At 40.2% G+C, this 17,381-nt stretch overlaps 1 protein-coding gene and 1 long non-coding RNA gene across 3 annotated transcripts in view; both read right to left on the bottom strand.

Moving 5' to 3' along the window:
• LOC116570118 overlaps positions 1–15,362 on the bottom strand; it is a 29,818-nt gene extending 14,456 nt beyond the window's left edge. Inside the window, exon 1 of the long non-coding RNA XR_004277289.1 lies at positions 12,831–15,362. This is a non-coding gene — a long non-coding RNA (uncharacterized LOC116570118). The remainder of the gene's footprint in view (positions 1–12,830) is intronic.
• A 1,435-nt stretch (positions 15,363–16,797) lies between these two features.
• The window catches only part of ABHD17B (abhydrolase domain containing 17B, depalmitoylase), a 54,254-nt gene continuing 53,670 nt past the window's right edge, over positions 16,798–17,381 (bottom strand). For both annotated transcript variants that reach the window (XM_032306759.1, XM_032306760.1), the window contains exon 5: positions 16,798–17,378. In XM_032306759.1, coding sequence (XP_032162650.1) covers positions 17,346–17,378 — 33 coding nt within the window. In that variant the 3' untranslated portion in view covers positions 16,798–17,345. The remainder of the gene's footprint in view (positions 17,379–17,381) is intronic.

Here is a 17,381-nt window from a genome sequence, read left to right as displayed (position 1 = left end):
CTAGTAGACATGGACCTTATGGTGCAAGGGATTTGAGAGAAAATATTAATATTTTTCAAAAATTAATATTTAGTGAAGCCAAGAAATAAAGGGTAATTAAGAAACCAGGGTACGCATGCAAAAGAATGAAAATGGATCACTTCCTTATACTGTATACAAAAATAAACTCGAAATGGATTAAAGACCTAAATGTGAAACCATAAAAATCCTGGGAGAAAGCACAGGCAGTAATTTCTCTGACATTGGCCATAGTAACATTTTTCTAGATATGTCTCCCAAAACAAGGGAAAAAAGCAAAAATAAACTATTGGGACTATATCAAAATAAAAAAAACATCCCATTTGGCACAACGTGGATGGAACTAGAAAGTATAAAGCTAAGTGAAATGAGTCCATCAGAGAAAGACAAATACTCTATGACTTCATATGTGGAATTTAAGAAACAAAACAAACAAGCAAAGGAAAACAAAAGAGAGAGAGAAACAAGCCAAGAAACATGCTTAACTACTGGGAACAAACACTGTTACCAGAGTAGAGGTGGGCGGGGAATGAGTGAACTAGTCCATGGGGATTAAGTGCATTTGTGAGGAGCCCTGGGCCTTGTATGGAAGTGATGAATCACTACAGTATATACTTGAAACTAATTTAACACTGTATATTAACTACACTATAATTAAAATATTTTTTTTAACTGTAAAAAAATAAAAGTAAGAAGCTATTGCACAGGGGTACCTGGCTGGCTCAGTTGGTGGATGTGCAACTCTTAATCTCAGGGTCATGAGTTTGAGCCCCCATGTTGGGTGTGGAGATTACTTAATGAAAAAAAGCTTCTGCATAGCAAAGAAAACAATCAAGAAAACCTACTGAACAGAAGAAGATATTTGCAAATAATACATCTGAAAGAGGTTAATATCCAAACTATACAGAGAACTTATTACAACTCAATACACACACAAAAAACAATCTGATGAAAAAGTAGGCAAAGAACTTGGATAGACATTTTGCCAAAGACATAGATATGGCCAACAGATACATGAAAAGATGTCCAACATCACTTATCATCAGGGAAATGAAAATCAAAACCACAATGAGAGATTACCTCACACCTGTCAAAATGGCTAAAATAAAAAACGCAAGAAACAAGAACTGGGGCACCTGGGTGGCTCAGTCGTTAAGTGTCTGCCTTCTGCTCAGGTTGTGATCCCAGGGGCCTGCTTGGCAGGAAGCCTGATTCTCCCTCTCCCACTCCCCCTGCTTGTGTTCTCTCTCTCACTCTCTGTCAAAGAAGTAAATAAAATATTAAAAACGACAACAAGAATTGACAAGATGTGGAGAAAAAGGAACCCCCATGCGTTGTTGGTGGGAATGGAAACTGGTATAGCCACTGTGGAAAACAGTACGAAGATTCCTCAAGGGGCACCTGGGTGGCTCAGTGGGTTAAAGCCTCTGCTGTCGGCTCAGAGTCCTGCATTGGGCTCTCTGCTCAGTGGGGAGCCAGCTTCCCCCCTCTATCTCTGCCTCCCGCTCTGCCTACTTGTGATCTCTTTCTCTCTGTCAAATAAATAAATAAAATCTAAAAAAAAAAAATAGGGTGTGATTCGGTGTTCTCTTCTTATTTGTCTTGATGTGAGCCAAATGTTTACATCTAAATCACCACTCGGTGAGACTAGGACCAATGGCTTATTTTTTAAAGTTTATTTGATCCAAGGAAATTAAAGCTTTTATTCTGAGTAGAGATGTATCCGCTAATTGCCCACTGGATGACTATGGAGACAAATGGCCCTTTTCTCACAACTCCCTAGTGACCTGTTGTAGCCTTCAGTATCCAGATTTAATCAGTGATGTGGCCATTCCAAGAAGGCAAAAAGTTTGTATTGCCTGAAAGGACATACTCATCTGTCACACAGTAGGGCAGCAGGAGAAGGTTTTGTTCACAGTTAAGGGGCAGGGAATTGTGCATTATCAGGAAGCCTAGCCTATCTGCACAGCACCTGATCATTAACAACCCTGACTGATGGGAAGGTGCAGGCCCAGGGGGATAATGATGGAACATCCTTTTAAAAAGCCAGTTTGACCTTGGCCAAAATTTGCAGTGTGTTCCATCTCAGACAATTCCGAGCTCATTTTAATGGGCCTGAAAATCTGAAAATAAATTATTTTGAAGTGATGATATAAATTATGCATGAGTATCAATTGAATATTCAAGTATAATGAGTTTATAGAATACAAGAGCGTATTTCTTTGGAGATGCTGCAATACTGCTATTGTTAGGTTCAGAGCCCAGCTGAGTGCTTATAGGGAGCCTTTGTGCAAATTTGAAAAAGGCACCCCCTCTGGGTGATGCAGCCCTGTGGGTACATGTTTTGGCAAGCAGAGCCGGGGCTGGATCTGAGCTCCTTTTTGTCCCATTGGTTGGGTGCCTTTGTGCAGTGTACAAACTGCACTTCCTTAAGTGGCAGCTCCCATGTCCATTTGAAACGTGTGCCAACAGAAAGGATTTAAAGTCTTGGAGTGCTTGTGTTGGTTTTTAGAGACTACATTTGAAATGTACAAAAGTGATGGTTCCTTCTCTTAACCCAATGCAGAATTTATCAGCAAGAGATAAAGAGTCAATTAAGCTCTCAAAATGGCGTGAAAGCAGATGAAGCCTCCATGATAGAGAACAGAGACTTGATCTTCCGCAGGTCTGTTCTCTGACAAGTACAACTAATAGACCTTACTTCCCAAGCCAGAGGCAAATACCCTATCACTTGGGAAATTTAGATTTCTGGCACCAGAATTGCCTTACTTACTTGCTTCCTGCTACACTGACGCTGGAGAGGGTAAGCTATGTTGCGTAGGCATGGAGCTAAAACCCTTTCCATCCACCTAAATGGACTGAAACTTAGGGGTGGCGAGCATTAGCAGTAGAAAGCAGATGGGCTTGAATGTCCATTTTTCTTTGTGGAACCAATGCCTTGTGGTACCTTTGCAGTGACAGCAGAACCACAGGTGCCTGCTGGGATAAAATGGAGTAGACACACATCTCCCTACTCCTCTAGCTAAGTACAGCTAAAGACCCTGGATATTGATGATAAAGAAGGTTCTAAAAGATAGAGAGGAGGCAGGCCTGCTAGGAATCGCAGGACCCAAGAAGCATGGTGACGAAGGTTTTCTTCCTCACTCATATAGCCCAAATTGGGTGCTGGAGAAGCCAACAGATGCAGACCAAAGGGGAAAAATAAAAGGCCCCAAGAAAAATCAGCTCTCTCTAGCTACAGGATGAGGAAAGGGGCAGCCTGGCGAAACAGGTAACTTTCCGACAGTACCTGCTCTACTCCAGCCAAACGCCATGGAAAAAATGTGAGTATAGAGCCTCAATGTTTGCACTTGCCCTCTATCAAGGCACTTTTCTGCCTTCCCCCTGGGTGGTGTCAAGAAGGCTGACAGGGGAGTCAGAGTTTTTATCCACACCTGGTAATAATGAGATCACCCCAACATCTGCCCCATGTTGTCAGTAAAGACCATGAGGGAAGCCGGGAGTTCTATCCCCACCCAGTGGTAAGGAGGCACCTCTCCCTGCCAGGGTGGTATCCGAGGGCTGAGTGGGGAGGTTAGGACTTCTACCAGTGGTAACTAGGCTCCCCAGCCCCCTGCAGTGTCAGCAGAGGCCCTAGTGGAGATCCTGAACTCCCACCTCCACCCAGCAACAAAGAGATACTCTTCTGCTTCCCATATCAAGGTTCAGTGGAGGCCAAGTGGGGAATCTGAACTTCCCTACCACCCAGTAGTAATTAAGCATCACCACCTTTCCTCCAGTGCTGTGGTGTCATAAGATACCTGCTAAAACAGAAGATGATCCAGAATCTCATAACATAATAGCAAAAACGTCCAAGATATGGGGCATCTGGGTGGCACAGTTAGTGGAGTGACCAACTCTTGGTTTCGGTTCAGGTCGTGATGTCAGGGTTGTGAGATCAAGTCTCAAGATGGGCTCTGCACTGGGCGTGGGGTCTGCTTGAGATTCTCTCTCCCTCACACTCATGCTCTCTCTCTCTCTAAAATAAACAAATAAATGTAAAAAAAAAGTCCAAGATACAGCTGAAAATCACTTACATCAGCAACCAGAAAATCTCCAACTTCAATGAGAAGAGACAATCAAGAGACACCGTAACAAGATTTTACAGGTGTTGGAATCATCCGACAAGGATTTAAGAAGCAGCTATCATAAAAAATGCTTTGACAGGGGCACCTGGGTGGCATAATCTGTTAAGCATCTGACTCTTAATTTCACCTCAGATCAGGGTCGTGTGATTGAGCCTTGTGTTGGGCTCCACACTCAGTGAAGGGTCTGCTTTAGATTTTCTCTCCCGGGGTACCGGGGTGGCTAAGTTAAGTGTCTGCCTTTGGCTCAGGTCATGATTCCAGGGTCCTGGCATTGAGCCCTGCATCGGGCTCTCTGCTCCGCAAGGAGTCTGCTTCCCCCTCATCTCTCTGCCTGCCTCTCTGCCCACTTGTGATCTCTCCGTCTCTCCAGGGACGCCTGGGTGGCTCAGTGGGTTAAGCACCTGCATTTGGCTTGGGTCATGATCCTAGGGTCCTGGGATCGAGTCCCACATCGGGCTCCTTGCTCGGCAGGGAGCCTGCTTCTCCCTCTGCCTCTGCCTGCCTCTTTGTCTGCCTGTGCTCGCTCGCTCTCTCTCCCTCTGTCTCTGGCAAATAAATAAATAAAATCTTAAAAAAAAAAAATCCAAATAAAATCACTTCTTCATACTCATCCTGGAGTAAGCTATGTAGAGGTATTCATGTCAAACAGTTCAAGGTGTCTTACCTGAAATCATGTTATTTGAAATCTTCTTACTTAAAATCATTATTTCTCTTCTGCATTATGGGCTTTAAATTTATCTCTGTTTTGGCTGGTCTGTACAATGTCAACCTATTTCTTTGGGAAGTCACAAGAATCCTGCAAAGTGAATTCTGGGCACTTTACACACTGTCTACTGTTGGAACACTTCCCATATATCCTCAAAAGTAGTGAGATGTTATGCAGGCATCTCCCCCCAAGAGAGTTCATTTTATTTACACAGATTACAACAAAAACTCATTTCTTGGGAAGTTCAAAGAGATAGTGTTCATAAAACAACAGTTACATGGCATGGTAAAAAGAACCTGTGCCTTGTGAAGATGAGAGGGCAACTAGTATTTATGGAGTATCTACTCCATGCCAAGTGTTTTATATTCAGTGGTATGCTGGAGCCAGTCTGTGCCAGTTCGTATGTGCTTGTAAGAGGCGATTGTTAAGTTTTTAGGAATCCTGCCAGCCATTTTTAAACTGTTGGAAGCTTGAAATTGACAACAGGAGGAATATTTATACCATGAACATGATAAAATGCCACAAATCATGGTTCCTCCATCAATTCCAAGAGCTGGTTGTTAAGCATTTACTGGCACATCACTGTCATCACATTTCTTATGTTATTTTATCCTCCCACCAGCTCTGTAAGGTATTTATTAGAATGCACAGTTTAAAGATGGGAAAAAAGACACCAATTACATAAGCAACAGGTCCAAATTTTCCTAGAGAACAAGGTACAAAACCAAGTCTGTATAACTCTATTTCCTTTCTGCTTACATCTCTCCACCTTTGAGCCAGGACTCTTTTTTTTTAAAGATTTTATTTATTTATTTGACAGACAGAGATCACTAGTAGGCAGAGAGACAGGCAGAGAGAGGAGGGGGAAGAGAGCCCGATGCAGGGCTCGATCCCAGGACCCCGGGATCATGACCTGAGCCGAAGGCAGAGGCTTTAACCCACTGAGCCACTCAGGTGCCCCTGAGCCAGGACTCTTAAACTGAGTTGCTGCTTTAGCAGTGACTGTATGTAAGCGGACTAATATCTGACCACTGTGGATCAGCACTTGTTCATCTGTAAAGTTGGAAGCAGTGAACTATTTAAGGTGTTTTTTGGATGTAATAGTCTCCATTGTTTACTAATTCTTCCTCTGCCCAACTGTGGCAAAACTACTAAGAATAAACAACTACCAAATGGTTAGAAAAAGAGATTTATACCAGGAGGGGCTTCATGGGACTCAAAGCTATGATATTATCAATTTTTTACCCCCTAAATGTCCACCTTCAAGGAGATATAACAGAGAAAATGTAGGTAGCAGGCTGATTTCTGTAAGTCTTGGTGTCATTGATGGGCTTATCATTGAGGTCAGCCAAGTAGGTCTTTGTTTTCAAAAGATTCATTAGGGGAGAAAATTAAGGAAGAAGACTTCAAAAGTAGAGAATGATTCCATGTCAGAAGATGGATATGGGGGCGCCTGGGTGGCTCAGTGGGTTAAGCCTCTGCCTTCGGCTCAGGTCATGGTCTCAGGGTCCTGGGATCGAGCCCCACATCGGGCTCTCTGCTCAGCAGGGAGCCTGTTTCCCTTCCTCTCTCTCTGCTTGCCTCTCTGCCTACTTGTGATCTCTGTCAAATAAATAAATAAAATCTTAAAAAAAAAAAAGATGGATATGTTCTTAAACACTGAGAGAAGAATTGACAGGTTTATAGGTTGAGAAGACTCAGTTTATAGGTTGCATATGGGAAAGATTATAGGGATGTTTTATATGGGCCAGGCACTAAGTGCTTTAGCTGTAGGACTCCAGCAGTTTGTAATAATGGGGCACCACTAGAGAAGAGGCTTTAGAACCACCACTAGCCTTTGAAAGGACCAAGAAGTGATTTCTGAAACAAACACAGACTGGGAATCAGGCCTTCCTTATTTAGCCTACGATAGAGGAGTGGGTTCTAGGACTATTATTTGATTTTAGTGATTGGGCCTTAACCAAGTTTAATCTGGCTGTCATGGAGAAATGCATACTTGTTACATACAAATAGATGCAATTTATAAAATATCCAATATTATCAGCAAAGACATTCCACAATTATACTTTGTGGAGCAGATTGGTTAAAAATGATGATCTTAAATGCTGGCATCGTGATTTTTAGGGAGTATTTCAGTTCAGATCTTCCAAGAAGCAGATGGAATTACATGTGCAATAGATTTTGGGGGGATAAAGATGTGAAGGATAAAGAAGAGAAGGGAGGAGTAGATGAGGGACCTTTAGGTTATGAATATCTGATGATGGTAAGAGAAGACTAGAGGAAGAATTTGCAGGATGAGCACCAGAGTTCTGAGAAAGTCCTGGACAGGTCAATGAGGAGTCCTTGAGTAAAGTTCCAGGAAGTCCTGTAGAGAAATCCCATGTAAGTCAAGAATGACCACTCTGAGATGCTCATCTTGTGGTCACGGGCTAGGGGCAGCTTGCAGCCTCCGTGTGAAGGCCACAGTGGAGAGAAAGGCTTGGCAGAAGCTACCTGTGGTCTGTGCATCACCAGCACATTCTCTTAGAGGGAGTTCAGAGACGTACCTGCCACATTTTGGAAAAGTATGTTTTTTATTTTTTTTTAAGATTTTATTTATTTATTTCATAGAGAGTTAGAGAGGGAACACAAGCACGGGGAATGGGAGAGGGAGAAGCAGGCTTCCCACTGAGCAGGGAGCCTGATGCGGGGCTAAATCTCAGGACCTGAGATCATGACCTGAGCTGAAGGCAGCTGCTTAACAACTGAGCCACCCAGGTGCCCCGGGAAATTATGTTTTTAAAAACATACCAGGAGGTGCTATTGTAGGGTAGAATGTGAGACCCTGAGGTAAGAGATCCCTGTCGAAAAGGCAGTAAAAAGAATGCTAAAATTTTCTAATCCTTGATAGGATTAGAAATTTGGAGGCATGAGCCACTGCTTGAACATGGTAGAAAAATGGCTAAGGGCCCTTTTACAAACGGGGCTATCTAATACCAAGAATTAATTTTTTTATGTTCTAAATCCCCTCAGGGGCGCCTGGGTGGCTCAGTGGGTTAAGTCTCTGCCTTCGGCTCAGGTCATGATCCCAGGACCCTGGGATCGAGCCCCACATCGGACTCTCTGCTCGGCAGGGAGCCTGCTTCCCCCTCTCTCTCTGCCTGCCTCTCTGCCTGCTTGTGATCTTTGTCTCTCAAATAAATAAAATATTAAAAAAAAAAGTTCTAAATCCCTCACCACTCCAAACCGTAAATAAAATCTGACATATGTGCAACTGCTTCATGGGATTGTATGCGTGTGTGTATGTGGGTTGCGTGTGTGTGTGCGTAAATCAAGGAAATAGGTTGAATTCTATCTATGAGTCATTAAGATACAAAACAGAGACTTGGTACACGGAAGACAGACCATCCACAACTGAATTAATTCCACAGAAACAGGAGTGTAGAGCCAGAGTGGTCACTAAAGAGCATAATCTCCCAGGAATTCACAGATACATTGGAAGGTGACTAGAAATTCCACAGATTGTGCCATGAGAACACTGGATCAATCTTAGCTATGTTATGGTCCATTAAGATTGACTGCCACCAAAAGACCTTCATGCTTAGCCACTGCCAACCCACAGACCTGTATGGAGAGGTAAACAGTGGTAAGAACCGAGACCGGAAACCACATTGCTCTCCAAGGGTTTCCTGCCTTTTTGGTCCTTGTCTTCTAGGCAATTTCTAATGTAATCTAGCTAATCTCTCTTTTCTCCTCCTGTACCTCTTCTATAGCAACATGGGATTTCCGTGGTCTATCACCTAGAACCCTACTCTTCAGACAAGGAGGAAACTATATATAATCTTTAAAGTACTAGACATTATGTTTCTCTGTTCTGTAAACATATTCTTTGTTTTAAAGCTACCCAGTCAGGGGTGGCTGAGTCGGTTAAGTGTCCACCTTCAGGTCAGGTCTTGATCCCAGGGTGCTGGGATTAATCCCCCCCCGCCCCCCCACGCACCAATCAGCCTCCCTGTTCAGCAGGGAGTCTACTTCTCCCTCTCCTCCTGCCCCTCCCTCAACTCGTGTTCTCTGGAGCTCATTCTCTCATATAAATAAATAAAATCTTTTAAAAAATAAAGCGAGCTAGCCAATCCAAAGCATTACTCCTGTAACCAACCACCTGCCTCAGGCCTGAAATGCTTGCTTTCTTCATTTATCACAATTTCAACTGCTGCCTTGAAGCTTTCCTTGATTAATAATTACAGTAACAATATCTCTGTGAATGTCTGTCTACATATCTGATTCTTTTAAATGTATTATCTAATTAGATCATTGTTAAGACCTATAAATTAAGTTGGATAAGTGTTCTATCGCAACTACTTATAGATGAGGACACCGAGATTTAGAAAGCATTGCATCAAATCACACAGCTAAGAAGGTAATTTTTTTTTTTTAACGATTTTATTTATTTGACACAGAGAGAGAGATAGTGAGAGAGGGAATACAGCAGGGGGAGTAGGAGAGGGAGAAGCAGGCTTCCCACTGAGCAGGGAGCCAGATGCGGGGCTTAATCCAGGACCCTGGGATCAAGACCTGAGCCTAAGGCAGACACTTAATGACTGAACCACCCAGGTGCCCCGCTCCCAGTGAATGTTATTCTGTATACTTCCAGCTGGTTGGACAGCAAAGCTGGCTCAATAGCAAGAGAAAGCCCTCAAGGAAAGAAATACAAGTGCTGTCAGGTGGAAAGCGGGCCTGGGTGTATGAAGTGGTTATGAGTGAGGGAATGTAAGTGGGGCACCAAGAGCACCTCATTGGAGGCATCAATGAAATATTTTATACACAGTCATCATACTCATTTTTCCTAATAAAAAATTAATAGTTAGAATTAAATATAGTATTACAATTTTAAGAGCCCTTTCACATATATCATCTCATAGGATTATCAGATGGTCCTTCGATGTATGCAGCATCGTGCAGATGGAAAAGCAAGATGTCCGTTTCATCTCCTCCATGAAGAGAACTCATAAATTTAAAAGTACTTGTTTTCTCATACTAAGTTGTATTCTAAGTTCCAGTTTTCCTTATTTTGGGTATTTGTAGAACATCTTTTGGTGGGACAGGCATGAAGTAGGAAAATGGAAGAGATGGGAACATTTTTGGACCCCAGTCTAAAAAAACCTTTTCCTCAGAACCATATGACCTAAAACAGATTATAACTTAAATAAAAAATAGTTATAATCAGAAAAGACAAATCAGATATAGATGAAATTTAAGTCAATTATAATTTGTTCATTTATACACATTTTACGTCATATTCTGCAGTAGAAGGAACATTTTTTTCTGTAACTGATTTAAACCAAAGTGTTCCTCCTCAACCCTTCTCTGAGTCTGGCAAGATGAGCTTATTTCAGTGAAGGCACCACTGGAGTACTGGGAAAACCCCCGGGATCATGACCTGCGCTGAACGTAGACGCCTAAGGATTGAGCCATCCAGGTGCCTGTGGACAACCCTTTTAATGGGATTCTTTCTTCCGGGTTGAATGACTATTTTTAAGAATTTTTCCATTGATGTTTGGATAAAGCAAAGGAGTGAGTTTGTTCATAACACATTATAATGAGAAAGTAAAAAACAGATCATGACAATAACTTGGTCAAGATATACCTTCTTGTAGGTCACGGTTTTGTTTCATTATAAAGGCAAATCTGATATTATGTTAAGAAATTAGAGGATTTACTTTTTTAAATCGATAAAAAGGATGAAATCTTATTGTTTATTTTTTATGCTAGTATTTAAGTTTGAACAGTTAAACATCAAACCTCTAACAAATTAAATGTAAATAATTCTTTTACTAGTGGAGAAGCACTGTGATGGAAAGAATGTTTTCAGGATTTTAAAATGTAATTTTAGTAAAAATGAGCACTAAGGATTTAATACTGCAGACCAAGTCTTTTCTGAAACCATGAGATTTTCATTTCAGCTGTCCCAGTGTTATTTGTTTGTCCTGCCTCCTGTCTTTCCAGTTTAACTCTCAAAACTAAGAACACAAAGGCAGTATGTTTAGGGACAATAGCACACATTTGGAGCCAAAGCACTAAGGGAGCAAGGCCGAGTTGGACAAGACAAAAGGTGCATTTGCTTGCATTTGCAGTGGTTCATCCAGCTGTTGCTGCTTTCCCGGTCTGACCAACATTTTAAGGCACGTCAGATGGAACTTCTGGTTTCTGGTTGCTTTAGATTCTACCAGTCATATAAATATGGCCCAAGTAAGAAATGGGTTAGCATTCATAGATTTGCACGGAATCAAGTTTTCTGCAAATTTGCTAGTTAAATTGGCACATTATCAAGAATAAAAATTCCCTTGGGACGCCTGGGTGGTTCAGTCATTCATCGTCTGCCTTCAGCTCAGGTCATGATTCCAGTGTCCTGGGATCAAGCCCCACATCGGGCTCTCTGCTCTGTGGTGAGGCTGCTTCCTCCTCTCTCTCCTGCTTGCCTCTCTTGCCTTTTTGTAATCTCTTTCTGTCAAATAAATAAAATCTTAAAAAAAAAAAAAAGAAAATGAAACTCTGGCTCTAAGACATTAATTAGTAGGTTTAAGATTGTAAGAGCTACATACCCTCCACTTGTACTGTTAATTTGTTAGTTTTTTCCCCTAGTAAATTGAAGCTACAAAAGGAAAATATAGTCACAGCTTTGAATTATGAAGAAAAGTCCTACCCCTTTGGAAAATTTTTTCCCTTAAGTGTCGGGAAGCTTTCAGTGACCAAGGTAAGGTAAGGATAAAGATACATAAAGAGGGAAAGGCACATTCTCTGCCCTTCACTTTCTCAACCTAACAGATAAAGTAGCAGACAGTGTCCTGGAGGGCAGATCTATAATTTGAAAAGCCTTCTTTTTGTACAATATTATGTATGACACTGTTTAGAGAACTATCTAGAACTGGTAGAATTAGAAGAGCACATAGTTCAACATCTCTTGTGTCTCGTTCCATCTTCTTGGAATGGAGCTTCAAGTAGGTATTTTCTGGGAAACAATGGGAAGGCCCTGAAAGGCTGCTGCTGCCACTAGCTATTGTTAGGCTTTCTTACCAAGCTCCCTTTTATATTATTTTAATCATTGTTTTTTGCTTATTTCTCTTCAGTTCTTAAGCACAAAAATGCAAAGACCAAATGCGATATAAACAAAGGCTTAAGGAGTGCTGGAAAGTCAAGACTAACTCCTGGTCATACTCCCACCATTATGGCTCGTATCTAGTATTTATTTATTTATATAATTTTTTTTATATTTTTATATAAAATTTTTATATTTTTAATTTTTATTTTATTTATTTGACAAAGATCACAAGTAGCCAGAGAGGAAGGCAGAGAGAGAGGAGGAAGCAGATCCCTGCTGAGCAGAGAACCCGACTTGGGGCTCGATCCCAGGACACTGAGACCATAACCTAAGCCAAAGGCAGAGGCTTACCCCACTGAGCCACCCAGGTGTCCCAGAATCTGTTAGTCTTAAGGCACACTGCATTATTTCCACCTATTCTGCTTTTTTCTGATATGGATTACCTGTTCCTTCATTTTCAAAGTTACTCTAAAGTCTATTCCACACTTGATCTTAGCCAAAAGGCCGAGAAGCGATTCTCTAAAGTCTATTCCAGATTCCTTGAGGTTTGTACTTGTGTACCTTTTGGTCTGCATGTCTTTTAAAGAGGAGCACTTTCAAACTCATCACCTTGGTCAATGACGGTTATTAGTGCTAAGCTCAAGGCTGTGCATACTATCATTTCACATGATCTCTCAAGTTTCTCAGATTGGTGCTTAATCATTTAGAAGCCACTTTCAACTTCGGCAACATTAGAAAATGGTATGTTGCTCAGATTCTTGAAACTTCATGACTTTCTAAAATAAGAATATAGAAGAGCAGTAACATTTGCCAGAGAGAAAAGCTCCTAGCAGCCTGCCCTAGAAATCTAGATCTTCTAGATGGAACCCAATCCCCTGGGTAGGCAGGGTCTCATGCTTACCTCAGGGTAGGGTAGCCTTGGTCTTGGCTGTCAGACTGTAGCTCAGAGCATGGTCTTTCAGAGTTTCAAAAGCAGAGCCATGTTGCTCTTTATTTAGACATACTTTAAGTAGTTGTTATATCTGGTTCCTAGATAATGGAGTAGAAACAGAGAAATACCAAGTTAGAGTAGAAGAAATAAGCTCACAGAAGCAAGCAGTGGCAGTCAACAGTGTGAAAGGCCAACAGAGAAAACTACAAAGCAAACACTGGAACCTGAAAAGCAAAGCAGCCTGGGGCCCAGTAATTAAGAGCAGATGACCAAATTTATAATCCTTGCAGCCCTTGAACTGAGAATACTGGGAGAGAAAGATGATAATATTTGAAAAATGGCAAAACACATCCCAACTTTATTGAAAAATAATAAGCCACCCAGGAAGCCCAATGAAGAGTAAAAAGGCTGAAATTCAAACATAAGGAAAATATCTTGGGAAAAGCTGGAGAAAAACAAAGTATCACTTACAAGGAAGCCCAGTAAGATCCAAAGCTGACTTCTCAGCAGGAACAATGGAAGCCAGAAAGCAGTGGGAAAATATTCAAATTGGTAAAAAACAAACAAACAAACAAAAACTATCAGCCAAGACTGTGATATCCAGCAAACATATTCTTAAAAAAATGAAAGTGAAATAAAGACTTTCCCAGGTAAACAGAAACTGAAAGAATTTGTTGTCAGGCCAACTCATCTTACAAGATATTCTAGGAAGTTCTTCAGAGTGAAAGCAAGTGATGTCAGACAGTAACACAAATCCACAGGACCAGAGAACACCATTACATAAATGCATATTTTTCCCACTTCTTTTCTTAAATGAATTAAAAAGTAATTTTGTAAATTATGTATATACAGTTCACCCATATACATCATGGGGTTGGGGTACTGCCCCCCTACACAAATATCCCCTTATAACTTTTGACTCCCCCAAAATTTAACAACCTGCTATTAACCAAAACCTTACCAAGTAAGTTGATTAACATATATTTTATAGGTAGTACATATACCTTACATATTTACAGTAAAGTAAGCTAGAAATGAAAAGGTTATTAGGAAATTTGTTAAATAAGGGGCACCTGTGTGTTGCTCAGTTGGTTAAGCATCTGACTTCAGCTTAGGTCATAAGCCCTGGGGATGGGACCCTGCACCAGGATCCCTTCTCCCTCTGCTGTTCCCCTTGCTTGTGTGCTCTCTCGCTCTCAAATAAATTAAGCAAAAATTAAGAAACCAATGGTAAATAAAATCATAAGTAAAATAATGTTATTGTACTGTATTCATTGCAAATATCTGCATACAGATCTACATATAGACTTCTATAGTTCATACTTGTGTTAAAGGCCAACTGTAACCTACTATTGGGCCTGTAACATATATAGAAGTGCAATTTATGTGTAATTGCCAACAACAGCACCAGAGGTGAACGTGAGCAAAGCTGTAACAACATGAGGAAACAACCACAGATGGTAAAGTGGTAATTGTTAACAATGCATTGTTGGGTGTGGAACATTAACAGACCTAGTGTATGGGGATTGCCTAGAAAATAAACTTATTAGACTTGGTACTCCATGAGATAATGTTTTAGATACTATTATACAATGTTATATTCCCTATCAACCACCCTCTCCAATCTCCCCAAAAAACCCACAAAAAACTCATCATCCAAGTACGAGGAATCCTTTTTGGCTTTTGTCACTTTGACAGCCAGGCTAAATTGGGAGTTACTTCTCTGTGATTTACCCTGAGATCCTGGTTTCAGAAGACCAGACTTTAAAAAAACAGCCAATTTTGGACAGTGGAAATAAGAACAAGTTTTCTTTTTTCCTTCTTTTCTAATTACAAAAACAACATAGCAATGTAGAGGATGTCTAAGAAAGGAAAAAAATTCACCTATAATCCTAATACCTCAATATAATCATTCTTTTATCCCATGAGCATTCAATTTTACAGAGGTATAAGTTTATATTTACATTTTCTAATTGGGATTGTATTAGATACTTCAGAAAATTTAATTATCATTTTTAATAGCATCACATGTATTCAGAGATCTATAAGCCACTTTCTTGGGTCTCTCTCCTACATGCCCAATCTAATTTCTTATGGTGGACTTAGATGGCCTGGAGCCCAAACTTCCAGACTTAGAAGAGCTGGGGGGAAAAAACAGCAAAATCTCTCTCATGAAGCTCTAGATGACCTCTGGATTATGCCAGCTTTAAACTTGGATATATCTACAGAATTCAAAACTGTTTTCATCTGAGTAGTATTTATATGATAAAAATGCTAATTAGAAGTCTCGATTTTTAGTCCATGAATCCACCATACTTTGAATAATTTGGAACAGGGCAGTACATTTAACATTTTAAAATTCAGACACTCCTATATCCATAGACCTACCCTATTACCCTTCTTACCTCAGTTCAATACACTATCTTAAGCAGAAACTTTGGGGAGGGGAGAGGAATGTGCATACAAAATATCACAAATCACTTAAAAATAGCATTTTTCCGGGGCACCTGGGTGTGGCTCAGTTGGTTGAGCTTCTGCCTTCACCTCAGTTGGCTGATCCCAGGGTTCTGGGATCAAGTCCCACATTGGGTTCTCTGCTCAGGTGGGAGATCGCTTCTCCCTCTACCATTCCCTCTGCTTGTGTTCACTCTTTCTCTGTGAAATAAGTATTTCAAAAAAATAGAAAGAAAAATACCATTTCCCCCATGATTTTAATATAGTTCTCTAATAAGGATTTCATTAGAGGCATACTCTTCTTCCATGTTAAAGTGGTATTATGCCAATTTAGTACATGTCCTACAGATAAAGAGCAAAATAATTTCATCCACTTGGTTTCTAATGGAAGAACAACTTTAACAGCTTTTAGCTCAGTGACATTTATAAAGACTCTACGCTTTGCTTCCGGTTTTTTTTTTTTTTTTTTTTAACCTAATGTCTAGTGGGTCATTTCCAGGCTTGAGGTATTTGCTTCCTTCCTTGGTATCACTCATTCAACTAGTCAGTCAGATGCATAATCTCTTAGACGTGTAGCAGACCAATGTCTTCTCTCTGCATCCTGCATAACTCAAAACACAACACCAGGTATCCTGTGTAGTTCCTTTTTCGGTTATTGCACACTTGGCATGTACATCATCATTAGAATATAACATGTTACCGTAGTATTTAACCATAATGCCTGTTTAAAATTAAGACAACAGGGGGGCCCTGGGTGGCTCAGTTAAGTGACTATCCTCCTGTTCAGGTCATGGTCCTGAGGGGAGTCCCTCTGGCCTCCCCATCTTGGGGTCTCTTTTTCAAATAAGTAAAATCTTTAAAAAAAATAAAATTAGGACACAAATTAAAAGCCCACCCATCACCATTTAGTATAACCGCTTTGATACTTTTTTTCAATGTAATGGCTTATTCTCAGTATTATAAGTAAACACCTGTTTATTCATGTGACTACAGTCTTCACTGTTTTAACACAACCAAACAGCTCTTACTGAGCCTACCGAAAATGGATGAGTGTTAAAATACTTTAAATATATAAATCACTAATTTGATAAATGTGAAAGGCACAACTTACCTAGTATGCAATGAATAATTGGCTGATAAGAAGAAATCTAAGTCATTTAAAAAATAAAATCATTATTAATATTGGAGAGCAAGTATGTTTTTTTAATAATTCAAAAGGATCATTGGTATTAGTCCAGGTAAATTTTATGAAAATAGTAAGTACCACTAATGACAATTATATTGTAGATCTTGACAATGTTACTCTTCTTTGGGTTTGTTTCCTCATCTGTAAAATGAAGGAATTAAGCTATTTCATATCTAAAAAGTTTTATTTTTGGAGTTTGTCTGGCTTTCCATAGTACCTGTTCTCAGAAAGTTATTTTTGTCATATAGAATGTCTAAATGCACCAAGAACCTTCCATTTATAGGAAATTGATGGCAGTTTGCAATTTAAAAAAATTTATTTTCACCTTTCAAGCTTTCTTAAACTGAGTAATACCTAATATTTATAGAAATCACCATGAAAAACTACTGGAATACATTCTTAGGTAGGACACAGAAGTGGTAAATTGAAGTCAGTCAGAAGTCTGGAAAAGTGTATAGATTATAAACCAATTAATTGAAGTTCTTACACTGTCTTATGTACTTGAAGATATAGTAGGAGTTATGTACACTGCCAACCATTTCCCCAGGATTAGTATTACCATCCAAGTTCTACCATGCTGGTATGCACAAAAGAGAACTATCAAAATAAGTTAACTTGAGGCTATTCTAGCCCAGGTTAAAAATCGGTATGAGTCTTTACAAAGGAATGGGGTTGAGATTTTCATTACATTAGAAACATAAGAGATAATTATCAATCAATCAGTTCCATCTCTTCATTTCTAGTGAGGAAACTGGTCCAGAGACATGACTTGACAAGGCCACAGATCTAACTGGTGTCCGGTGAGAAGAGAACCCAGATCTCCTTGCCAATTCTTCTACATGATACTATCTTCTGGATGCCATGGCACGGGCAATGCTCTG

The sequence above is a fragment of the Mustela erminea genome, chromosome 12, assembly GCF_009829155.1.
Source record: "Mustela erminea isolate mMusErm1 chromosome 12, mMusErm1.Pri, whole genome shotgun sequence".
In the NCBI taxonomy this organism is placed as follows: Eukaryota; Metazoa; Chordata; class Mammalia; order Carnivora; family Mustelidae; genus Mustela; species Mustela erminea.
Note: the sequence above shows the minus strand (reverse complement) of the source record. Positions and strands in the feature narration are given on the sequence as shown.